The 26,675-nt window shown below is 47.2% G+C and overlaps 1 protein-coding gene across 2 annotated transcripts in view; it reads right to left on the minus strand.

Annotated features, from left to right (window-relative positions):
* Window positions 1-26,675, minus strand: part of ABCC8 (ATP binding cassette subfamily C member 8) — a 75,902-nt gene that overhangs the window by 40,411 nt on the left and 8,816 nt on the right. For both annotated transcript variants that reach the window (XM_060103079.1, XM_060103078.1), the window contains exons 4-10: window positions 23,487-23,653; window positions 21,626-21,868; window positions 20,574-20,762; window positions 13,408-13,572; window positions 9,888-10,043; window positions 5,099-5,233; window positions 4,607-4,769 (exon numbers count right to left, since the gene is read on the minus strand). In XM_060103079.1, coding sequence (XP_059959062.1) covers window positions 4,607-4,769; window positions 5,099-5,233; window positions 9,888-10,043; window positions 13,408-13,572; window positions 20,574-20,762; window positions 21,626-21,868; window positions 23,487-23,653 — 1,218 coding nt within the window. The remainder of the gene's footprint in view (window positions 1-4,606; window positions 4,770-5,098; window positions 5,234-9,887; window positions 10,044-13,407; window positions 13,573-20,573; window positions 20,763-21,625; window positions 21,869-23,486; window positions 23,654-26,675) is intronic.

A 26,675-nucleotide genomic window follows, 5' to 3' on the forward strand; every position in this document is an offset into this window, starting at 1 on the left:
ACATTCTTCCCCTCACCTGGCTGACGTGTGATCCTCTGGGCATCGGCAATGGGTTTCACCTAGCACAAGGCTTCCTTGACACCCACCACTCCTAAGACGAGGTTGGGTGCCGCTCTGATGGATTCCACTTTCTGTTCCTGTCACTCACGACACAGCTGCCCGTCTGGCTTCCCTACTAGACTGTGAACAGCCTGCCGCATCCCCCAGGCCTGGCATAGGGCGTGACACATAGTGGGTGCTCAGTAAATATTTATTAGATAAGGGAACGAAAGAAATAAAGGAGGCCAGATGTGCCCATGAAAGAGAACACAGGGGATTTAGAACTGACCCTGTGGCTCTAACCACAGGCACGGCCCCTGTTCGTGGCGTGGTCTCCCACAAGACTGCGAGGGTGAGGACCGTGCAGCCTCCTCTACCGTCCAGGGCCTCAGGAGAGTCTAGCACAGAGAGGAGGAATGGGTGCTGCGCAAAGGACAGAATGAACTGGCAGCGTGTCAACTGGTTGACAGTTAGGGCCTGGGACCCCTGTGTCACCCCTGCAAAGCTTGTCCTCTAATTTATGGCTGGACTGGACACCTAGAGCTATGCGGGTTCTGCAAGGAAATAAGGGTTGAATTGGTTTCTAAGGGGAGTGAGCACAGCGCTCGCTCGCAGCTTTTCCCCACTTTGTCTTCGGCTCATTGAAACCCTGCTTGTGGCAGGTGAAGTCACGCCTCCTCTTGCATGAAGCTCCGTGTGAACTCTGAAGCCCGTGCAGGCTTTCTTCTTCTCTGTTCTCTGCCATTTATTGGCTGAGGACCTCAGAGAGTCCTTTCACCTCCCTGAGCCTCAGTCTTCCATGCTGTAAAATAGGACAATAGTGCTACAAACCTCACAGAGTTGTTCGGAGGGTTAAATGAAGTCAGGCTTGCTGGGCAGCAGCATGGAGCAGGTCCCCGTGGTCGAGAGCTCCCTGCCACACTGTTTCACGTATGTTAGCTCTGACTTCTTAGCAGAGTATAAACTCCTTGAGAACAGGAGCACATCATTTGGTCTCTTGCGTCCCTCCCAGTGGTTAGCACAGGGCAGGGCTCACTTAACGCCCTCTGAGTAACTTACAACTGTTTTTCTTCAAGAGGAAATGCTGATTCTGGATTTTGATGGCAGAGAAACTGTATCATTTCCTTTTCACTCCCTTGCTCTGTCCTGCCATGCAGCAGCTCAGGGCTCCACAAACAGGAGCTCTCAGTGATGCCACTGTGAGACCATCAGACAGAGTGTCAGAGGTAACCTTGTCTGCCTAACAGTCCGCCTGGTGTACAATGACCAGACTGAAAGCCCAGCAGGCAGCACCAGGATGGGCCCCATCAGGACACATGACTCCAGGGCTCCTTTGTGGCCACAGGTCCCCATGGCTGGTGCCAGAAGTGAGAATGAAAGATGCCCCATTACCTCAAGCTTAATGACCTGTGTCCTAATTCTGGGTGACACAGAGAGCAGAAGGCAGGAAGTCCAGGAGGAGGTAAATGAAAACACACTCAAAGCATATAACTGCAGCCTGCAGTGCCCTCACCCTAACGCCCTGTCTCTCCCCATCCCACTGCCGACCAACACAAAGAAAACCACCCCAGGAAGGGCGAACACAGAGCAAATAGCACTTGGCTTTCAAAGCTCTCTCTCCCGGAGGGCTCTTCCCCTTCTTCCTCTCTGCCCTCTTCCAGGGACCAGCCTGGGCTGCTCTGTTTATCTCTCCAGGTCACCAAGTACTGGACAGGTGAGGGGCCCTGGGGAGACCCCTGTTTAGCTCCAGAGCCATTGTCATCTCAGCTCTTGACAACACGGAGCCTCCTTGCCCCAGGTCCTCCTGGCTCCAGACCCTTCACAAAGCCAGGGCTAGTCTTCTGGGGGCCCCATAGGACAAAAAGCACCTACTAGACAGGCTTAGTGGGCTAGCCTGGGAACCGAGGCATCTTGTGATGTTGTTTACGTAGGAAACATGTCCCAGCAGGTTGAAGTTTGGATTGCAGGAAATAAGCATACATCTCTTAGAACCAAAGTAGCTGCCACCTGCCCCCACCTGTATGACCAGAGGCTGTCCCTACTTTGCTGTCAGGAATCTTGGGGACCCAGTGCTCCCAATTTCCTTACGGCTTCCCTTCCCTCCCTCCCGTCGTAGCAACGGTGAGCCCGCCCTACTCCACCCTGCCACGTTATTGCCGGGACGGGGAAGACCTCCCCCACCTCAGCAGTTGTTCCCCCTGATGGGGTGACTGGAAGCTAGGTGTCTGTAACTCACGGGTCTGTACACAGCGTAGGGTTACTGTTACCACGACCAGGCTCAGGGGTAAGCAGAGCTGACAGAGAGACTGAAGAGGGCCTAGGGTGTGGACACTGGTTTCTCTGAGCTCCCCAGAGGTTCCTGCCTAATTTCTCCTGTCCTATCAAGTGCTCAGCCCAGGGGTGCTTGGAGGCCACAAGGTCACGGCTGAGGAACCTGGAGTGTCTTGGTGAAGAATTTAGGAAGACTGCCACGCTCATCGCTCCATTCTGAGAAAATCAGCTCTTAGCAGGATTTTCTGCAGAAGGGTGCCATGGCTGGTGCCATGATGGTGGGTGGCCTGGCCACGGGTGCCTGGACCAGGACGCCATGGTCTGACCGGACACAAGGAAGTGCTCAGTGCAAGCCCCACCTTGTGAGAACCTTCAGGTTGGACGCTGGCCACTTGAGCCCACCAGACCCCCTCGCTAGGCAACGTGACTGCCAGGAACACACAGATGACCTGAGGGACCGCCTCATTCTCCATGCACCTCTCTGGGAGACACATCTGGTGCACCCTCCACTGCTGCCCAGCACTGCCATGCCCACAGGTGTGTCTCCTCCTGCCGCACCAAGAGAACCAACTTCAGCCGGAGGGGGGCACAGTCGTAGTGTCTACCTCTCTTAATTTCCTTCCCTATTTCCCACTCCCGTCAGAGCCCATGCTGGGTTGTTTCTCCTCTATTCAGAGACAATAGCCTGAAAATGGTGCCCATTGTGCCCTCAGTTTTCTTCACCCCACTTGGGTTCCTGGCTCTAGGCGGAAAACAGCATGAGGCTGGGAGTCTAAGAGATTCCAGAGGATCTAGTCTGAGCCAAGCCATTAACCTCAGAAGTGACCTCAGGAAGATGCCCCACTCTGGGCCTCAATTTCCCATCTGTAAAATGGTTCTCCCAACTTACAAAAACATTTTCCATGTATCTCTCCTTGCCACATTCTGTGTAATTTCCACAGATCCATCTTTTTATTCACAAATTCTCTCTTCAGCTATGTTAATTCATTTAACCTGTACACTGAGTTGTTTTTTGTTTCTTTTTTATTTTTTTCTCTCTGGGGGCTTCCTCTTGGCCCTACCTACCAAAATGGCTCTTAAACTGGACAGATCAGGGAATCAGAATGAGGTTTTCTAGCTGCTAAATATCTACATCCCAGTTATGCACTTGGGTAGTAACCACAAAGGGGTGGATCCATGGAACCGCTAGACCAACTGTGAGATAAACTTGGGCCAGGACCTGACCTGACCTCTATATGCCCACTCTGACCAGGGGGCCAGCTGAATTAATTTCAACAACTAAATTTTTAATTTTTAGAAGTTCTTTTGGTTTTCTTTTTGCTGTTTTGCCTTGTGCCTTCCTTTAATTATTTTAACACACTTATTTTGTTGGTTTTATTTTGTTTTGTTTTTTGGCCATGCCGTGCAGCTTGTGGGATCTCAGTTCCCTGACCAGGGACCAAACCCGGGCGCTCAGCAGTGAAAGCACGGAGTCCTAACCCCTGGACTGCCAGGGAGTTCCCTTAAAGCACTTATTTTATTATCTCTTTCAGACTATTCTATCATCTCGAGGTGTTGAGGATCTAATTCTCCTATTTGCTGACTCTCACTCTGGTGGTACATCTTTTCTGGAGGATTTTTATTTCTTTATTATCAGCTCATTGTTTAACATGAGTATTTGCCACTGGAGTCCTATGTTCTCTGTAAAATGGTTTTAATATGCGTGTCTTCTGGGACCATAGGAGTTTTACCAGTTTTGGTCTTTTTTTCTCCATTTTCGGGGCTTGGGGTTCCCAAACCACTTGGTTAATATAAATTCAGTCCTACACCTGTGAGTACCTCAAGCTTGAGCTTTTGTTCTTTGAAGAGAAATTTTCTACCTCTCATGGCCCCAGGTAGATGAAAGTTTCCTTGTAGCTTCCTTAAGACACTGGCAGCTCAGTCTGACTTATTGAAAAGAAGTCCTCACACTTGGGAGAACTCAAAACTGCTGTTATTTATTCATTTATTGCTGCCTCTCAATAACGTATCAGCTTAATAAGACATCAAAGACCACATCTATCTTTCTCATCACTGTACCCTGAGGGCCAGCCCAGGGCCCTGCACGTAGCAGGTTCTCAATACGTTTGCTCAATAAATGGCTGAAGAACACTGATTTCTGGCAGCTCTGCTACAAGAGACAGTTTGAGGCTCTCCTGGACGGGATGATTCCCAAAGTCTCCCGCTTCTGCCACCCCTACCTCCTCCCCCAGCCCTGCCACCCTCTCCTGGCATGTAGGCAGCAGCACACAGGGCTGGCTGGTTGCGGGGGACTCACTGGAGATGGAGGTGTAGACGGCGAAGGCCCTGAGGCTGGTCATCTCCTTCTTGCGGGTCATCTCCACCCGCGTGCGGAAGATGTTCTCCCAGGCGTACAGCTTGAGCAGCTTGATGCCACGGAGCATCTCGTTGGTCTGTTTCAGCCTCTCGTTGGAATACTCCTGCCCGGAGTCACTGAGTCAGAGAAGGGTTTCTTTTGCCCCCATCCCACCCAAGAGGAAGGAGGCGAGTCAATGCCCTCACCATTTTACAGCCTATGCCCAGCCTCCGTCTCCTCGGGGATGCTCCATTAATCCCATTTCACAAAGAAACCGAGGCCTGGACAGCTGAAGTGACCTGCTTAAGGTCAATCATAGTGTGGATGTGTGTGTGGGGCGCTGTTTGGTGACATCTGGGGGAAGAGTGAGGAGACCCACTAATGTAAGGGGAGAGGGAGCAGTATGGGGGAAGGATGGGAAAAGGGGGCACACGCACACCTACAGATACTTACCAGTGTGCTCCGCTGGGCCTGGGAGAGCTTGGTGGCCACAAAATACTGGACTGGAGCCAGCAGAATGATGACAGCTGCTCCAATTAAGGCACTGATTCCAAGGATGTAGTAAAGGAGAATCACACCCACGATGATCTGAGGGAGGGTCATGGGCATGAGTTCTCTTTGATCTGGGGGCTTCCCTGCCAGGGGGTATTGGCACCCTCCTCCCCACCCAGTAACCCAGTGCCCTATAGTGGGACATGCCTTGGTGTCCAGCTTTTAAAAGTTTCTTGGGGGAAAGAGGAGGAGGTGTTACAAAGCAATTTCAGAAGGAGGGATTAACATGATGGGCTCTCACCCAAGCAGAGAATTTCTGGGCTGGTAACTAACTGCATTTATCTGCAAGGCTGGCTGAGGCATTAACTCTCTCCATGTCTACTTTGGCAGATGGAGGTCTAAGAGCTGAGTTTGCACAGTGAGTGACAGGACTTTTTGTTCTGTTTGCTGGCTTTCAAGGTTGATGGTTCACTCTCATTGGAAAAAAAGTGATACGTGAGCAGGGGGGCAAAATAGCTGCATCCATGCCAGACAAAACCAGTCCAGGGTCTAAGAGTTTACTTTTCATCGTTATGCTCCTGGTGTCTTTAATTTTTAGTGAATCTGGTACATATCCTCTAAAAAGAGAATTCATTCTGTTTCTAGCTTTATGTAAATGACAGCTGGCTTCTGAATATTTATGAGAAGTATAAATTACTCTTGCCAGCCCCCAAAGCATCAAGATGACAATTTCTCAGGTCGCCTTCAAAGGCAGACGCTTCTAAATTCAGGGCTTATTCTAGAGGAACAGATGTGCTGTCTTCCTTATCTGAAAACAAAAGTGTGTCTGGGTTGGCCCTGTACTCCCTGAGCCCTACACCAAATTGGCACTGAGCTCCTGCACCATCTCAAGGGCCAAAGAGTGGGTGGGTGGCTCTGTTATGTCTATTAGTTAGAGAATGCCTCCTGCATTAGCAGGTTCCGAGGGGGCTGGTAAATGACCCCTTTACCACCTGCCTCCCAGTGTTTAACTGGTGTTAAATGCTGGCATGGATGGGCAGAAGAGCACATTAGGAGATGCAAAACCTTCCTACTCTTGCTGGCCCCCACTCCCAGCATCCTTCTGGAAAACTATCCCTGGCATCCATTCTTTCCATTAGCTGTCCTCATTTGGAGGCAGTCGGGGTGTTGTTTAGCAGCTTGGGTAGAGCAGGATACCAGGGAAGCTCTCAGAGCACCGCCAGAGTCACCGCTAGGGCCCCGGCTGGGGGTTGGTGTCTGCACGCCCACCACTTCCAAGGCTGGCAGCTGCTGGGGCAAGAGCTGGGGATGTGACTTCTACTGCCACCAGCCTCCTCCTCACACCTCAGCCACCCTTTGTCACGCTCCCCAGACCCTTCTGCCCCCTCTGCCCTTCTGCAGGGGTCTGAATGGACCCTGTGAGAGAATATACCAGAAATCAGGGATTCTGAGTGTGCAAAGCAAGTGTGGGGAATAAAAGGGCTATTTTATCCTCCTAGTCTCAGGCTAGGAAAGCAATCTCGTGTAGTGGTGGGGAGATCACAGTCCCAGGAGTCTGCAGCCGAGTTTGAATGCATTCCCAGCATTTACTGGCAGTGCAATCTTGAATCTCAGCATCTTCATTTTTAAACTGGTAATTTTAATTGCCCCCTTAGCAGGACTGTTGTGAAGATTAAATGAACATATATATGATAAGAACCTAGAATAGTGCCTGACACTTAGCTGGAGACAAGGTGGCTGACCATTTTTTAAAGATCTTTTTTTGATGTGGACCATTTTTAAAGTCTTGACTGAATTTGTTACAATATTGCTTCTGTTGTTTATGTTTTGGTTTTTTGGCTGCCAAGCATGTGAGATCTTAGCTCCCCGACCAGGGATCGCAGGGATCGAACCAGTACCCCCTGCAGTGGAAGGCAAAGTCTTAACTACTGGGCCACCAGGGAAGTCCCTGACCCTCCTTCTTAAAAACAAACAAACAAGCCTCATGGGACCCCTGTCACTAGGGAACCACAGGAAGGCGATACCTGGCTATGGTGCTGCTACCAGCTCACTGTGTGGCCCAGGGTAAGGTCCCTGCCCTCTCTGGGCCTCCGATGCCCATGGCATGAGGAAGCACAGAGGTCCCCACTATGGCCAAGATCTTTGACATGGTTGTCAATAAGCTTCAGGGGGCCCACAAAGCCCCTTAAATTGTAGGCGAAATGTGTGAATGCACATTTGTTTTTCTGAGAAGAAAGTTTCATTAGGTTTTCAAAAGTATATGTAGATCAGTGGTTGCTTAGAGCTGGGGGCAGGGATGAGGAGTGACTGCCAGTGGATGTCGGTTTCTTTTGGGGGTGACGAAAGTGTTCTAAAATTGTGATGATGTTGCACAACTCTGTAAACGTGCTAAAGTGAATTGTACACTTTAAATGGGTGAATTATATCTCAATAAAACTGTTATTTAAAAAAGTATATGTGAATAAAAAAGATTACAAATCAGGGTGAGCCCCTGGGGACAAAGGAACAGGGGCTCCTAAGCTAATTTCAATACCATCAAAAGCCTCCTGTGCCCTGTAGCCAACCAGGCTCCACATGGAATCCCGACCTGTTGGAAGGAATTGTATCAATTCCGGTGCTAACACTGTGTCTTGAGGGCTGGTCAAGACTATAAGGGCAAAGGTACAGTCTTTGAGGAATTAAAACAGAAAATGATACTTCATGATAAATAAGGAAATGTAAGTACTTTGTGGAGGTAAAAATTCTTACCTAATCTCCCCCCTCATCCCCCCCACCCCACCCCCAACCCCAGTGCTGTGAGAGTTAATTACACAAGTGAGACAGGCTGGGCAGACACAGGGCAGGGGCTATCAGCTATTAGTTTTGTTAGCAATGGTACATGTGCAATAAACACTATTAATGATAGTAACCAGGGACTTCCCTGGTGGCACAGTGGTTAAGAATCCGCCTGCTAATTCAGGGGACATGGGTTCGAGCCCTGGTCTGGGAAGATCCCACATGCCACGGAGCAACTAAGCCCGTGCGCCGCAACTACTGAGGCTGCGTTCTAGAGCCTGTGAGCCACAGCTACTGAGCCTGTGTGCCGCCACTACTGAAGCCCGTGCGCCTAGAGCCCGTGCTCTGCAACAAGAGAAGCCACCGTAATGAGAAGCCCTGCACACCACAACGAAGAGTAGCCCCTGCTCACCGCAACTAGAGAGAAAGCCCACACGCAGCAACGAAGACACAATGCAGCCAAAAAAAAAAAAAAGATAAAAATAAATAAATAAGTAAAATTAAAAAAATAAAATAATAGTAACCATAACAATGCAGCAGGTCTGGTGGACAAAATCTTCCAAAACGGGTTGTTCAAGGAAACACAAGAGAAATGATAAAAGGCTGTGACTATATTAGATGAGCTCTCCAGGCCCTTCTAGAGATTCTGTAGTCACTGATCCATCTTGGCAGACTGGAGGGGGGCACAGGGATCTGGGTGTTGGTCAGTGGTAATAGGGAATGGTGTATATGGCTGTTCCCGTAAAAAGGACCATCAGATTTCCTGCCCTACATCCAATCTTGTCTAGCTGCCTCCCTATGCAAGCCTCTCCTTCTGTTTTTCTTTAATGTCTCTTACATGTAAACTTTACAGGTAAGGAAGACCAATAAAAATCACTTTAGATTAAGGTTTATGGAATCTACATCCCAAGAAGCAATGGATTCTGGATTGGTAAAGTTCTTACATCAAAGAGAGCAAGTTAGAGGGCTCTGATGTTTACTTAGTGACCACTCCATGCCAGGCACTGTGCTTGGTGCTTTGCTTACATTATCTAATTGAATCATCAGAACACCTCCAGAGCGTAGGAATCATCCTCTTTTCCCAGATGAAGAAACCGAGGCTCAGATAGGTTAAGTACTTGAATCAGCCTGCCTCACCCAAGTCCAGACACTTTTTGCTCTACCAGACAGCCCCTGTGAAGCCTGCAGGCCCTCTGGGAATGGACCTTGGATTTCAGCTTCTGGCCTGAGCACCAGAGTGAAGATTCATCTTCAGGCACAGGACAGGAATCACAGACTCTGTGGTGGAAGAGCTCCAGGTGGGAGATGGAGCAGACCAGGCCAGGAGTCAGGTAAACCGTGCCGAGGATTCTCATTCTACTGTTGGGGGAGAATGTGCCTCCTCCAGAGCCAGTCCCAAAAGTTGCCTCGCTTTAGGAAATGCCATGTTTTAGATTTCCAAAATTAACACAGTATTATTGGAGAATTTAGAAACGCATAAACAAAATAAAAATCACTTGTAATCCCACCACGAGGACTTCAGTTCTTTTTTTTCCTGTGTGAATCTGTGCAAATATATACATGTGTATATTCCAATTTAGCAGGAAGCACACTATGAATACTATTTTTAACTTACTCTTTTTGCTTAAAAACATCGTGAACACTTTTCAACGTAATTAAGTACTCTGCTATAACATAACTTTTAATGTCTGTGAAAGTGTTCCACACATGATTATTTATACTTTTTTTTAAAGCTTGGCTACATTTTAAAAGTCTTAGTGACACTGCCTTCTCTGATCATCAAGAGAGATGGCTAGACCACTTGCAGAGTATAAGACACTATAGACACCCAGGCATACACTCCATGGAGACCCCAAGGGGATAGAAGGTACAGGCAAACAAGGAATGGAAGATGGTGCGCTCCTGGCCACTGGGCATGTACCAGCGGATTCTGGTTTTGTGTCCCCCAATCCCCAACAAAGCACACATCCCTTACCTGTACTGGCATAGCCCAGAGGTTTGGGCACAAGAAGAAAAACCACATGAGCTGGTTGGTGTCGATGGCTACCAGGTTACAGATCTGACCGGCAGTCATTTCCCCCATGGATAGGTTGGAGGTGGACAGGTGCATAATTTTACTGTAAATTTTGGTCTGGAAATGAGAGCAGAGTGTTTCACATTTGTCATCATCAACATCCTAATCACCACCCCAGATGCCATGTGTCTCTAAAGTGCCAGGGGCTTCTCAGACATTCCCCCATGGAGCCCCAGAGCACCTCTGTAAAGGGCACTGCATGATTGTTCCAGTTTTACAAATGGAGTAACTAAGGCTCAGAGAGGTAAAGGGCTTTGACTATAGTTCAAGCAAGTCAAAGAGGCAGCATTCACGTGAGGAATCTGTGCTAGCATGGCAAGCTACTTCCCCAGCAAGCAAGGCCTTTCCCTTGGAGACAGGACTTAATTAGCTTTTAAATCTTAAAAGCAGATTTTCACGTCCAGTTATATCCTTGATTTACTGGAGGTCCGTGGAGAACACACTTTAGAGCCATAAAAATGATGAAAGGTGGCAGCCATCTGTTTTAATGCGGCTTCCTCAACCGGGAAAGGGGGTATGTTCTCGGGCCAAGTCCTTTCTTAATTGAGCCTTTAAATAAAACAAGGATTCAGCCTGGGAAGGTCTTATGTGAGACAAATGCTTGTGTCGATCAGCCCCAGCACCGTCCGGAGTCTGGCCACCCCAAGGACCTTGTTCTACTTCCCCAGGGTAGATGGGGAGCAGCCATGGTAATGGCTCTCTGTGAACTCCGAACCTAAAAGCTCTATGTGCACGGTGACTGTGCCTCCCAGAAAGATGGCAATTGTCAGGCTCTGTGCCCTTAAACAAGGAAAAATGCATTCCTTTTAGGGATGCCTGTTCTTGAATGAAATTCTACTGTGCATTCTGTTGCAAGGTGGATTCCCAGCCCTTAATTCATCTTTTGTGTAAACCCAGGCTTTTTCGTGGGTCAGGTCTGCTTAAAGCATGAACCTGTTCTGTCTTTTTCGAGTTTATATATACCATGGGTAAGGTTTAATATAATGGCAATGACATTTTTTGACAGATCTATGCTCATCCTAAGTTATGTGCAATCAGTCTTTAAAGAATAATAATAAATCTAGTTTCAGTGAAGTAGGAACATACAGTAAACTATCAAATAAAGCATTATTAAGACCAGGATACAGAGAATTACATGATCGAAACCTGGTATATGTCAAAAATTATATATAATACAGGAATCTTGCTTCATAACTTTTCATGCAAGAACTGTGGTTGTTCTCAAACTCATGAAGACATAAACCCTTATCTATAGATTTCTGTAAATCTCTGAAAGGAAGAAGTTTTTTTCTAATTTGCTCCCATAATTAATGCCAGCATTTTCTTTTGGGGACATAATGAATTCGTGCAAAAGATTCAGACAGTTTAATAAAAATGATTACATGCTAATACATTAAAAAACCATATTTGGCTTTTTTAGTATAATTGGAAAATATTGGGCTAGTGTGTGATTTATGACAGAAATAGAAAGTAGATTTAATTACAAAACTGCTTGACTATGAAATTGGCTGCTGTTTGTGGTGATACATGCCTGCCTGTCACTGGAGGGGTCTAGGACAGAGTGTGGGATTTTAGAGAGGTTTTCTGAACCAGCAATAGCTTGGTTCTCCTAGATCTGAACCCCTACGAGTCTTAGAGGGTCTTAGATTTTCCTGGGATCTTTCTACCATTCTCACTTGATGACATTCATGAGGAAATGAAAAACCACTGGAGATGGACAGCTTCACAAGCTGTGCACTATACAACTCCAGGGGGCGTCACTCACATGGACTATACCAAGATAACCAGAGTTTGGACCCAGACACAGTCTCCAGCCCAGGCTATACCCTTCTCTTCTCAGTTCCTTTTCTGCAATGCCTCTGATCCTGGCTCCCAGAGGACCAATCAATGTTCGTGATTCTGAGAAACATTTCTGCAGAATGAGCTGGCTTTGGGATTTAGTCACAACTTCCTAGTGTTCTACTGGCTTCATGGGAATTGCTGGGTATGGCAGAATCTGCCAGCTGTCCCCCACTATCCATTCTCTTCTTTTCGGAAGAAGAATTTCTAGCAGGGCATATATGGCTGTCAAGAATAAAGACCAGGGACTTCCCTGATGGTCCAGTGGTTAAGACTCCACACTTCCACTGCAAGGGGCACAGGTTCGATCCCTGGTTGGGAAACTAAGATCCCACATGCCATGTGGTGTGGCCAAAAAAAAAAAGAAAAAAGAAAAAGAAAAGAAAAAGAATAAAGACCACACTTTCTAGCCTCTCTAGGTATAGCCATGTGGCCAATTTCTCCCCAGTGGGATGGGAGAGGATCTGTGCAACTTCTACCTCATGATTTGAAAAGACATTAGGTCTTCCTATTGTCCCATCTTTCTTCTTGTTGGTTTAAACGTAGACACGATAGTGGCAATTTCAACAGTCACATTAAACCATGAGACAAAGTCATGTAAGAAGGCTGGCAAAGCAACATTACAGAAGGGGCCAAGGTCTCTGATGATTGTATAGCTGCCGCATCAGCCCTGACTAAATGTGCAAAACAAACTTTTATCCTATTTAAACCACTATCACACTGGGTCTCTCCATTCCAACAGTGGAACCAAAATTCTAATGAAAACACTGGGGCTTGGGGCTTCCCTGGTAGCACAGTGGTTGAGAGTCTGCCTGCCGATGCAGGGGACACAGGTTCGTGCCCCGGTCCGGGAAGATCTCACATGCCACGGAGCGGTTGGGCCCGTGAGCCATGGCCGCTGAGCCTGTGCGTCCGGAGCCTGTGCTCCGCAACGGGAGAGGCCACAACAGTGAGAGGCCTGTGTACCACAAAAAAACAAACAAACAAAACAAAACACTGGGGCTCATCACCACCTTGCTAATGGGGCCCTGAATCCTTCCTGACCTTGACCATCCTTTCAGCCGACTCTGAGAAGGAAGCCACAGCAGACAGGAACAAGAACCTAGACCCAGGGACTTACCAGGCCGGGTATGTCTCTCTCGTCATGACCCAAGATTTGAGAGTTCAAATAGATCTTACAGTCTATCTAGTCTTGGTAGGTCAAACATGCTTCTTTGTAACCAAAGAAGACTGTCTGGTAAGAGAGCCCTGGAACAATATTTATAGAAGGATTCTTAGGCTGCACTTGCATTCAGCAGGAAAAAGTGCTGTGATTGATTAGTGATGTCCGTCCCATTCAAGGCCGAGCAGTTGACATCTCAGATCTAGTCCAAGGCAGAACTAGGGCTAGAACTACTACATTTCCCAAGACCAGCCCAAGGCACTCTCCACTATGTCACACTGCCTTATCAATGGTTATTGTTTCAAAACACTGTTAAAGGGCAACAAGAAAATAAATTCACAGCAGAATCATTCTTGAGTGTCCGTGAGGACAAATAATGCGGTTCTTATTGTGAAGTGAAAAGAATAATCATTCAAGTACCTGTATTGCTCCTCTCAAGTTAATTCCAGTTTCAATGGCGACATAGTAGGATGCTTGCAGAAATGTCCTTTGCAGTAGGAGGGCAAGGAACAGAAGCACGGCTAAGACGTAGGCATTAGCAAGGAACTCTTGGGATGAGACAAAGTAAACCCCGAGAAATTGTGTCTGTTGGAAAGAGAAATTCAGAGGTGACAGTCGTTGCCAGCAAAATGACTGCCATTGGTACCTGTTACTGGGCCATAGAGGCCATTATTATAGGACCCTCCATGCTTGCAAGCCTTGTGCAACTGTTTATGAGTGAAAAATCAGACTAGCATTCTTCTAACTATAGGGAGGGTTGCCTCTACTCTCTCCATCAATAAACTTAGGTGAACAGAATGTGGCCCAGTTCTAACCTCATGCCCATAAATATGACTCTCAGCTTTGTGGCCACCAGGCCAGGGGAGCTCACTCTGAATAGGACAAGAATAAATAGAGCGAATCGCAGAGCAGCCAAAACCAGAACTGCTAGAACAGATCCCACGACGTGTGTTCTCTGCTACAAAAACAGAATCAGCTGAGGCCTTGTCCCACATTCACCAACTGCCTGCACTGTAGAAACTTCTGGGGAGAAAGACCAGCAGAAAACATGGCAGTAGTGCTCCCAGGCGAGAGATGGGAACTCATTGCCTATAACTGACTATTTCAGACCCAGGCGCCCCAGCCTTGTGGGCTCCTGGGACCTCCTTTTAAATGTAAGGCTTCCTGCACCTCCAGCAAGATCTCAGATGATAAGCAGTGGGGGAAAAAAAACCCAAACACTTTGACTTCATTGCTAAAGATACCAGGGAAAAACAGCATGTGTTTCTAAATTCATCATCAACAGCTCCCGGGAAAACTTTGATCTTAAGTCCATCGTTCCCCAGCAGAGCCACATCAGTGTTTCCATGAAGACATAGCTTTCCCCTTCCGGAGACTCTGCCCTGAACTTTGCAAGTGATTTGGAAGGGTGTGGGAACTGCTGCTGCGGGATAAAGAGTGGTGGGAACAAAGTGCTGAGAAGGAGCCTGATGGCATGTCCACACCAGAGCAGGCTGAAAGGGTCAGGATTCTAAGCGGAGTCCTGTTCCTAGAGTCAGAAATTCCTGCATCCTGGATACAGGCCTTTCTGATGGTAGAGAAGATCTTGCCTCTTGGTTCAACAGGCCCCTTCAACCAGCCCTCACAGCTCCACGGAGCCGGTCCTGGTTACACCTGTATGGCCCTTCCTCTGTGGCATGGGGTCTCTCCCTTTTGGGGACAGCAGGAAGCAGACATAGGGAGAAGTGAGGTCTCTTAGAAGGGGGTCCTACTGACATCTGAAGCCCCTGACTCTGTCTCATTTGTTAAAGTACAACAGGGAAAGGGAGAAGGGAGAAGGGAGAGGGTGGGGATGGCTGGAAGCAGCAAAATGGACCTTAAAACTAGGCCACGTGGCTTAAGAACCTGACCTTACAGGGAAGCAAGGGGCAGGATACAATATTTATCAGGTGCAATGCTCACAACACGCAATGAGAAGAGTACCATTATTAGCCCAGTTTTACACATGAAGAAATGGAGCTTCAGCATGGTTAAGTGGCTGGCCCGAGGTCACACGCTGATAAAGGAAAACAACACGTGAACATGAACCTGTGTGATGACAAAATCACTACCGTAGATCCACTACTTAAGCCTCATCCAGTCTTTTGACCTTGAGTCTCCTACTGTCAGCTACAAGCTTGTGACTTGTGGGGGACTGAAAGATGCCCACCTGGATGGTTCTGGGTCAAAAATGTAGTCATCCAGGCTTGGGAGAAACCTGGTCCTGTTTAACATGCCTTGGAATTCTTCTGTTCTACCAGCCTCTGTAGAGACCCAGCTCTGGAGAATAGAGTCCATTATTTTAAAGCCACAAAGCACATCATGGGGATTTATCCCAAAGGAAATAATTTAACATAAGGAAATAGCTGTATGTGCAAAGATGTACTATCTCTGGATTATGGCAGGGGGAGAGTGCAAAAATCCATGTAAATATCTAACCACAGGGAATGGGTAAGTATATTAGGATACTCATGGGAACGCTATGCAACCAAGAACACCAGTTACCATGAAAGCTCTCGAGCAGCATGGAATGGCACTCATTCACTGTGTCACAATGATCAGAAAGCACATACGCTGGGGAATGAGGGCTAGAAAAATCAACTGATCTCATTGGTTAGGCTATGGGTGCTATTTATTAAATGCACTCATCAGTATTTGTACATTTTTCACAAAGCAACAAATTCTCGTTTTTTAGGTCTGAAGGCAAAGCCTTGACCCCTTCCCCTAACAACACACACACCCTAGGGTCAGAAATAATATTTATTTGGATCAAGAATTTTGTGACCTGTTAAAATGAAAATCTGCTTGCAGGTATAAGTCATTGATTGGGTCATTATTTGATCTCTCTTCAAAGAGACAGCATAAAAGAGCTGGAGGCCAGAATAGCTACATTTTGATTAAGAAGTGGGTTCTAGACTAGCCAAAGAGGGCTAGGATGCTGCCCAAGGAAGGCAGGCCCTGGGAAGCTTCAAATGGCTGGCATTGCCCAGCACCTTGAAGACTGGAGAGAAAAGGCCAAGGACTTACAACTTGACATTTGGCGGGTGGTAAATGCTTTGGAAGATCAGATGCCCTTGTCTCACATTTTCACAAGCTCTCAGGAAGGAAATTGTGTTTGTTTCCAGGGGTTTCCCCAGTAGTGCTCAATAAATATATTTTAAATTAATCAAGGCATATGATCTTCATCCCCCATCTACTTTTTATAGAAGCTATACATTTCCCCATTTTACAGTCGAGCCAACAGAGCCTGCAGAACGTAAGTGACTGCTGAAGAGCGCAGAGGGAGTTTGTTGCAGAGGTAGGCCTAGCACCCAGGACTCTACAGGTCTGATTCCTGTTGCCCCTGCCTGGCCAGAGGTATGACTGGAAAGCCTCCTTTCCCTTGTCCTCTGGAGCTTAAAGGAGAGGGGGACACTTGGGATCTTGCTTCCAATTTTGGCAAGAGCCAAAAAGGGAATTGCTTGTAGGTCCCAGTTCTGGGAGGCCCTGGGTAAAAACACTGAGAACTGTCTTTGACCACTCACAGACCAAGGCACCCAGCCATCCATCCACAACCATTTGACATCGTGGTTTAGAGCTTAGACTTTGAGGTTAGTCATATCTGAGTTTGAGTTCTGACTCATTAGGTTAGCTATTGTGTCCTTAGTAAGTTCCTCAACCTCTCTGAGCTTCAGTTTCCTTACCTGTAAAATGAGGCCATTAAGGGTTTCTACTTCAGAGAGTTGTTATGAGAATCCAATGTAACAATGTAGGTAAAAAATTTTTTTAGTAAGTGTAAGCAGTAACAGTAACATCTGCATTATTCATTGAAGAATCATTTCTCCTGTGCTTCCTGGGTGTCAGGCACGGAGCTGGGCACACAGAGGTCAGACAATGCAGGTCCTGTCTTAGGAGACTCAGGGTCAAGTTGAGGAAGAAGAAAAGGGGTGCTTTGATGGTGCAAGCATAGGATATTATGGGAGCACAGAAGAGGAGCATCTAATTCAACCAGAGGAAGGCTTCCTGGAGGAGGTGACATTGGAGATGCATCTTGGCAGCTGAGAGGGGGTTAGTGATGCACGCCAGACCAGAGCAGCTCACGGGCATTGTCGTAAAGAGACCAACCCACACGCTGACATCACAAAATCACAGAAATGCATATAAGTTCTCAAAGTACCCACAGTGATAGCCACACATATAGGCGTCCAAATGGGGACACAGATATACACAGAAAGAGACGTACCAAGAGACACAGGGACAAACAGAAGGAACATATGCATACACTCATAAGCAGGTCTCAGGAGAACTCATTCAGAAATAACACACACTCACTAACCTACACATGACTCCCACTGAGGTTTAGAGGCCATTCGAAGCTTTGGCCCTGAGATCAAACCCAGACTATTCTTCCTTTTTTTCTCTGCTCAGCTCACAGCCTACAGCAGTGCTGGCAGGTTTCAGATGCCAGTAGTTCTTTATAAATCCTTGCCCCCCTGACAGATCAGAGGCATCCATGGCAGGTGACAGATTGTTGGAGGGGGTTGGGTGAGAGAGGGGGCTGGAAAGAGATCTATTGTGGGTTGTGCACAGCCTGGGTCCCAGCTTTCCCTGGGAAGTGGCAGGGGGACAGGAGTGTCAAAGATCTAAGAAACTATATGACACTTCCAGCAATAAAAGAAGAGATAAGAAATACTTGTCCTTGAAGATGCCAAGGGTGGTATGATTCTTGCCAACCGTGAGTATCCTGGCGAGGGAAGAGAGAACAGGGAAGCCACTGATAATAAAGTAAACAATGGGTGCCTGGCTGTGCTGACTGCAGCAGGATGGATTCAGGCTGAGCGGAAAGAAGGGTTTTCTCACTGAGAGGGTTGTTAAACATTGTGACGTGTAGCTAGAGAGCTTCCTTCTTTGTTCATAAAGACCAGAATAGCACCTGTCTCTCTGGGTTAGAGCTGCCTGCCGGGAGGCAGTGGGGTGAACCAAGTAACTTTAATCAATGACTCCTTTCCCCCACTTTCTGGGCCCAGAAGCCCAAATGAGAATTAAGCCATATCCCAAGCAACCGCACGACTGAGCACTCTTTGTTGCTGACATTGGAGACTATATTTACTTTCAACTCTCGTTTCTATGTCTGTAATTTGCTGATTGTATTTGGGCTGCAGGGAACAAATATTAAATTTGATAAGGCCTGCGGCCACTGAGGCAGGACCATCTGTCTCGGCGATTTAAGTGCCAACAAGTCACTGAGACAAGAGCGTTCCAATGAGAGGGCAGCAAATCCCAGGGTTTGTGTATAAACAAAGAGAAAAGAGAAGGCAAAGCGAATGTTCAGATGAACTGATATTCTAAGTGTTGTTCTCACCATCTCTTTGACACATCGGCCCTCAGAGTTCTTAGGAGACTGGCATAAGAGTTTTGGGAAACATAGGAAGAAGAAGACGATGTGGACAAGCTGATAAGGGCTCTGGCTGGTGTCACTTCCCCCTAATATTTACAACTGGCTCCATGCTGCTGCAGTTTTATCAATGTGGAGTATTTGGGGGTCACCTAAGGTCAGACTGAACTGGAAGGTGACACTCCTGTGGACAAGAGAAGCAGTCTCTTCCCCCCGTCTTTTGAGGCCAAATAAAGTACAGTGGCTCAAAAGCCACTGAGGTCTAAATAAGCAAAAAGAGTCTTCAAAGTTTTTTTTTTTTTAGGCTTTGTCAAGTTTTTTTAAAAGAAATATATACATTATATAAGCATTTTCTAACAGCAAAAAAAATGTGAAGTACAGTAAAGTTTTCATAAAATTTATTTCAAAGTTAATAGTCCTCACATTCTTGATTGAACAAGAAATCTACCCATCTTAGCCTAGCCAACTCCTATGCACCTGTCAAGGCCCCATTCAAATACCCTCTCCTCTACGAAGCTGTCATGATCACTGGCTGAGTTAGTCACTCCTTCTTCCCATAGTTCCTTGTATCTACTTCCGAGTAGTAGTATTTAACACATGCTATAAAAATATTTTATTTATATTTCTCTCTCCTCCATTGGGTTTCACAATCCTTGGAGCCAGCCGTGATGGCTTGATAATAATAATCAATTTAGCATCATGATTGTAAATGCCCAGACTATGGAGTGAAAGAGACTTGGTTTCAAATCCTAACTCTGTCACTAACTAGCTGAGAGACCTTAGGGAAAGTTACTTAACCTCTTTGAGCCTCAAGTTCCTCATCTGTAGAATGGGGATTAAAACACCTACCTTATAAGTTGTATGGTTATGTGAATTATATCTCAATAAAACTGTTACCAAAAAAACTTACCCTAAAGGGCTGTTTTGGGGATTAAATGAGATAACAAATGGATAACTTCTGCACACAGCCAGGCATGTATTAAGCAGTCAATAAATGGCTGTTATTATTGTTAATCGTAAACCATTGCCTCTATACTCTGACAGCCTAACCCAGGTCTGGCATATGGTAGGGTTCAATAATCATTTGCTGAGTAAATCAGACAAACAGACTCGGAGTGTCTCATATTCCCGGCCAAAAGTACTCAGCTGATTAATTATATCTCTGGAAAAAATTCATATGAACCTCCTGAGGATTAAATGGTATCTGCAATTTTGGAGCCCACGAGATGAATAACATTACACAAGGGAGAGTCGTAAATTAGTAGTCAGATCCCTAATTAGTAATTCCCTGCATCATTTTTGGACTGTCTGTTTGTGGTTAAAAGGTTATAATGATGTTCCTGCTGGGAAAATAAGACTCTGAATTTTATGAGAGGTGAAAAGTTTTCCACTTCGTGACCATCTAAACCTAAGTGGCAGCAAAGAAACAGATGGAAGAATTAAGTACTCCACCCTCACCCCCAGAGTGGATGTTATTGCCCCAAGGAAGGAAAATAAACCCCAGAAAGATTTTCTGTCGCTGTTGTCCGACAAATTTCAGTCTGTAGCATCTTTAGAGCTGGAAAGGCCATTGGATATCATCTAGTCCAATGGGTTTCAAATATTTTTAAGACATGGAACTCTTTTTAAAAAAGAAATTTTAATGGGCAAGTCTAACATATTAATAAAACTGGGGCAGCTTTTAATAAAATTTGGAGTGGAGGGAGGAAAAGCCCTACACACGGAGGTTTCCCACTCTCTTCCCCACAACAGCAGCCACCAAGATGGCCCTGCAGAACCTTGAGTGCTGTGCATATACAAAACTGAAGAAGATAGATCTCCGAAAAGTTATTTAGAGTCTGTTAAGATGACATGAACTAAAAGCTAACAAATAGAAGCTCTAGACACTGGATAAACAAATGTACTTCCTGCAACCTTCTGAATGATGACATAACTGAGAGAGGTATTATGGTGATTATGGTACGGTGAAAAGAGCAAGATGCCATAAATCTTCTAGGGGCACAAGCTTGCCTTCTAACATTTCTGTTGACCAGATGCAGAGCATCTCCTAGAGGGGGATATTGCTAAGGGCTCTGTGCATCGTAAGGAGCTGCCCCGTTGCAGTCACAGCTCACACACATCGGCCTCTTGCCCTTTCTCACCCGTGAGTGAAAACCTTGCAAAGGGTGCCCTGCTCTATCCCTCGGTGGCCTACCTTGGGCTGGAAGACGTGATTCTCCTTCCCAAGGTGGTCCACGATTCCAAAGATGCACAGTGGCCCAGCGAAGCCCAGCAGGTCAGCCAAGATGCGGAAAGTGCTGCTGAGGACCAGGCGCCTTCCGAAGGCATGGCAGAGGGCCTGCCAGATGGCCCGGGCACCCTGTGTGCTTTGCATGTCCTTCCGCTGTCCAGAGAGACCCATGGCCAGGTCAGAGTGGCTGAGGGCCCGTTCACAGCAGGGCCCATCCTCCCAGGGAGCTCCTGGCCCCTGCTGCAAAAAGGTGAACTCCAGGAAGAAATTATGGAGCCATCAAGTGTGTGGTTGTGTGGGTCCATACGGGGACCCAACACGGTCCAGATGGGGAAACTGAGGCCAGATGATGGACCAAGGTCACACAGCTAGTCAGGGACTACGTGGTGAGCACAGCACTGTAATGAGGGAGTAACATATGCCAGTCCAGTGCCACCGTGTCTGCCTCAGTGTCTCCCCTTGATGCTAGGGCAGAAGCAGCGAAGGAGCACTGGGCTGGGAGTCAGGCAACCGGCTCTACTACCTACCAGCTATGGGCCACCTCTGGGGAGGTCACAGCCTTTCTCAGGGTCTCAGTTTCCTCACCAGTGATTTGGAGAGATGCCTGCCTGGCCCAAATCATAGAGTTATTGTAAGGATCAGTCTACTAATGCCCCTGCTCTCCAAATGGGTAAAAATTCCCACCTTTACAGTCACTGGGCTCCAAAAGGAAGAGCACAGGGCATGGGAAATCAGTACCTCCCTTCAGGGCCTCAGTTTCTCCACATGGACAATGAAAGTGTTAGGCCAGATGAGCTAAACTGTGAGGGCCATTCCAGCTGTGACTGTCCTATGAGTCTTTGGTCTTGGACTTGTCTCTGGTTCACTGTGTGACTTAGGGCAAGCCTCTTCCTCTCACTGGGACTCAGTTTCCCCACTGTCCCATCAAGGGTTTGACCTGACACTTTCTGATGTCCCCATCTGTGACTCTAAACCAGAGGGCAGGGAATGGATGGTGTGGCCATGCCCCCACTGACCTCCTGGGCATCGAAGGCCTCGCAGAGCCGCTGGTAGTTGGTGAGGGCCCTCATGGCAATGGGCAGCTTCCCAATGGCTCGGAGATCAATGGGCTTCTTGTGGGCCGTCTTGATGAAGGCGTTCATCCACCAGTAGGTGCCTTTGGACAGCAGGTTCACGAAGGGCTGCAGGAAGCGCACCCCCAGGTCCTGCAGGTCCTCTGGGGGCTTCACTTCCCTCGGCATCTTGAAGAAGATGTATCTCTGTGGGGCACACGGGTCACTGGGGATGGGTAAGTGCACCTTCTCACCACCCTCCATTCTGCCTCAGCAAAGATCTGGGGTTGTGACATCCCACCCTTGACCTCTAATAGATGGGGCCATCGTTTGCCTATTCCCAGGAAAAGGATCCCCCAACTCCTCTTGGCTACCAGTGCCAGGGCCTCCTGACTCATAACCCTTCATCGAGGGCCACTCGGAATCCCCTGGGGTGGGCTGGGTCAGGGAGGAGCAGGAATCTCCCATATACCATCTTCTCCTACAATTGTGAATATGCCATTGTGTTTCATGTAGGGTTTGCAGAACGTGGAGCCATGCAGACCCGGGTTTGAATCCTGCCTCCTCTGCTTACTAGCAAGGTGCCTTTGGACACATCTCATCTCAAGTGTATCCTCATCTAAAAAGGGGATGATGTGAGGGTCAGTGGAGGTAGGGAATATAGAAGCCTCTGTAGCCTGTAAATCACCAACTAAAGCAGAGGGGTCAGAGAATGCAGATTCAAGTAGCACTTTATGCTCATCAGACTGGCGCAAATTAGAAATGGCTATAGCCCCCCTTGCTGGTTGGAGAAAGGGAAAGCGCTTTCTGATTCACTGCTGGTAGGTTACAGCATTTCTGGACGGTAATCTGCAGCATCAATTAACATTTAAAATACACAGACCCTTTGAGCCAGTAACTCCACTCCTTGGATTCTCTCCATAGAAAGAAAAGCAGCAATACATAAAGATATAGGTATGTTGAATATGCCATTATTTATGAAGGTAAAAAGTTGGCAACAGAGTGAATGCCCATCAATAGGGTAATGGCTGAATGAATTATGGCTCATCCACACGATGGAATATTATGCAGCCATTAGGAAGCTAAAGTAACCATCTCAGACTTGGAGGGAGTCACAAGGGATATCTGTTAGATGAGAAAAGCAAGCTGTGAAAAACTATGTATAATATGATCCTATTTTTATAAAACTAATATTGAAAGAAAAAAACAATACTTATATGTGTTGAGAAGAAATTCTTAACAGATACAAGTATGTGGTATTATATCAATAAAAGCAAAGAATGGAAGGCCACATACTAGGCTGTTAATCTGGGTTACCTGGGGAGAGAAAGGTTGGGGGAGGGGAGGGTATGAATCTCAGAGAGGGAAAGGGGGCAAGCAAAAATGATTAAAAAAAAGACATGTATGCAGCCACATTTACCACATTTACTCATTCATGTGTAGCTATATGAATACATTAAAATAAGCCTCCCTGACCTCAAAAAGAAAAAAAATAAATCGAACAAACTCAGAGAAGCCAGTACCTGAAGCTTTTATTTCCTCTCTATGGGATTAAACCCAGACTCCTACAGCCTCAGCTGTCGCTTCCTCTACCCCTGGGAGCCTGGGGTAGAGGGCAGCTGCGCCGGATGGAATGTCCCTCCTGAAACTTTTCCCACTGGCCTCAACTCTCCTTTTGGGAGCAGGTAAAAGAAGCTGACTCCTTCTAGGGTTTGGCTAAGAAGAGGGTGGGGACCCACACCCAGGCGCAGGACACGGGTCAGGAGCCCCGCCCTGGCCCAGGTGTGTCCTCAGGTGGGTGGCAGCCCAGGAGTGGCCTGCTTACCCTCACCCTGATGACGTTGACCTCCACGAGGAGCAGCATCCCGTAGAGGATCACCAGCAGCCCCGTGAGGCAGAAGCGCAGCTGCGAGAAGCCGATGGCGTGGTCGTAGAACTTGACAAACTTGATAGTCTTGGTGATGAAGGCCAAGGTCCAGTAGACTAGCAGGGCTGCCGAGGAGAGACAAGAGAGCACGGAGGATGTGTGTGCACATATTCACGTGTGTGTGTGCAACTGTGTGGAAGAGGACAGAAAATAAGTGTGTCAGGGAAGAGGTGTGTGTGTGGACAAGCAAGTGTCATGGGTGTGAGTATGCATATTTCTGAGTAAAGGGGTGTCCGTGTGTGTGAATATATGTGTGTAATTTTGAGATGATTGTGCATACATTAAAATGTTCATGGGCCTCCCTGGTGGCACAAGTGGTTGGGAGTCCGCCTGCCGATGCAGGGGATACGGGTTCGTGCCCCGGTCTGGGAGGATCCCATGTGCCGCGGGGCGGCTGGGCCCGTGAGCCATGGCCGCTGAGCCTGCGCGTCCGGAGCCTGCGCGTCCGGAGCCTGTGCTCCGCAACGGGGGAGGCCACAACAGTGAGAGGCCCGCATACCGCAAAAAAAAAAAAAAAAAAAAAAAAACAAAAAAAAAACGTTCATGATAGGCATGTTCAAAAATAATAATCATCTTACAAGTCAAGATGGTCAGCCAAATTTCCCTTTACAATAAATAAGAAGAAAAATAGTGGAATTATTTCTTAAATTTAACTAAGTTATAGGTACCATACCAAATAAGCACTTTAAACGTATTTATCTCCTTTATTTCTTATATTAGCCTTGTGAAGGAAGTCCTGCTGTCATGCTCAGTTTAACAGACAAAGGAATCGAGGCTCAGAAAGGTTTGGTAACTGATCTAAGGTCACACAGCCATTAAGTGGACTAGCCTAGTGCCAGAGCCTGTGCATGTAGGCTCCACCCTACAATGGCTTCCTTGAGGAATTCCCAAGCTGGGAAGATCTTAAAGGTCCTTCAATCTAGCCCTTTCATTTAACAGATGAGGAACCTGAGGCCCAGAGAGAGGAGGTGACATGCCCAAGCTCACTGCAAGTTAGTGACAGACAGAGGGTGAGGGCCTAGGTCCCTGGCCCCCAAGTCCAGAGTCCACTACGGCATGATGATGCTCCTCAGGGAGCCTGGGGAGTGGGAGATACAAAAAAATGAGTCACAGTCCTGAGAGGCAGTGTGTATAGTGGTTAGAGCTGGGCCTGCAGCCAGATATGCCTGGGCACAGATCCTCTGACTTAATAGCTATGTGACCTTGGGTGAGTCATTTAACCCATCTAGGCTTCAGTTTCTTCATCCATAAATGGGCATAATTATAGTACTACCTCAAAAGTTGTCATGAGCACTGTATGGAGAGCACTTAGCACGGTGAGCCTGGCGCACAGTGGGTGCTCTTTGGATATCAGCTGTTAGTATATTTGCTATCTCCAGATTTCAGACCTTGGACCATAAACATCAGGAGCCATCTGTGAATTCTGTCCTGTAAATTCCCACCCACCCCCATCCAAATCCACCAATAAACTACAGTCAGCTGGTGACAACAAAAGACAGCAGCAACTAAGTCCCCCTTTAGGGGGTGCTTTAGCATAGGCAGTCCTTCCCCAATTACCCCCTAGAGTCATATGCTCTGCGATATATGATATATATGATCTTATATATGATATAAGGTCAGCCTAAATGCCTAGAGCTCCTCTCTAGAGGAATCACAGAGAGGGAAGGAGACTGTCACCCTGCCTTCGTCCCTAGGTGGGCCAGGACATAAATGCCAGGGCATCTCTTGGGCACAAAAGCTGAGGTCTGTCCCAGCCAGGCTCTGGGCTGGGAACTAGGTTGAGACATTGAACTGGGGAGGGACAAATGCCACCTGAGTGAGAGCATTAGCATAGAGAGCAGGAGCATCCGCTTCTGGTCCCAGCCCTCAAGACTGGAATGATGTCCCTCAGCTGGGTCAGGTCTCCAGGTCACAAGGAATCCCCTAGCTGGGGGACATCCCCCTGCATCCACACCTATACTCTCCCAACAGACTATCCCAGGCACCAGAACCTCTTTAGACCTTCGTGAGGGTTCCTCCTGAGGCCAAAACTTTAAAATATGTCTCAGATTGGTCTTGCCTCTAACACGTAACAGATATGGTTTGATTTGATCTTTATAAGAACGCTATGCCTTAGGCAGGGACTTACTATTCCTGTTCAGATGGGGAAACTGAGGCTCAGAGAGCCTGAGTGTCTTGTCCAAGGTCACACAGGGAGTTAGTTGAGGACCCAGGACTAAGCCCAGGGGTTATTTCCACAGTCCCATCCTACAGTGCTGAGCCCTCAGCCTGTTGCCAGACACAGCAGCATTCGGTAAAAGCTTAGTGCATGTCTGAGAAAACAGGAGAAAGGAAAGAAAGTAGTAAAACACAGGGGCTGCTGGTGAGTTTTAAACTCTGAATTCCCATTACCTCTGCTTCTTCCCTCCCTTTCCTCTCCCTCATCTCCACATCCTACCTATTACCAAATTCTATTTTACCTCCTAATTATCTTGAATCCATTCACTTCTGTCCATCTGGGTGGCCACCTGGGTCAGGTCACCATCATGTCTCCCCAGGACTGCCTTAAGAGCTTTCTCATGGTTTCCCCACTTCCCCTCTTGCCCTCCTCCAACCTAGCCTCCATAGAGCAATACATTTAATCAAATATGATCTCAACACACCCATGTTCATAGCAGCATTATTTGTAACAGCCAAAAGGTGGAAGCAACTCAACTGCCCATTGATGGATGAATGGATAAACAAAATACGGTGTGTGTGTGTGTGTGTGTGTGTGTGTATACACACACACACACAATGGAATATCATTCAGCCTGAAAACGGAAGAACATTCTGACACGTGCTACAACATGGGTGAAACCTGAGAATATAATAAGTTAAATGAACCAGTCACAAATGGACAAAATAGTGCATGATTCCACTTATATGAGGTGCCTAATGTAGTCAGATTCATAGAGACAGAAAGTATTATCGAATGACGGTTTCGTGGGGTTGAGGGGAATTATTGTTTAATGGGTGCAGTTATTGTTTAATGGGAAGATGAAAGAGTTTTGGAGATGGATGGTAGTGATAGTTACCCAACAATGTGAATGTATTGAGTGCCACTGA

Source organism: Mesoplodon densirostris, chromosome 7 (genome assembly GCF_025265405.1).
Source record: "Mesoplodon densirostris isolate mMesDen1 chromosome 7, mMesDen1 primary haplotype, whole genome shotgun sequence".
Taxonomy (NCBI): domain Eukaryota; kingdom Metazoa; phylum Chordata; class Mammalia; order Artiodactyla; family Ziphiidae; genus Mesoplodon; species Mesoplodon densirostris.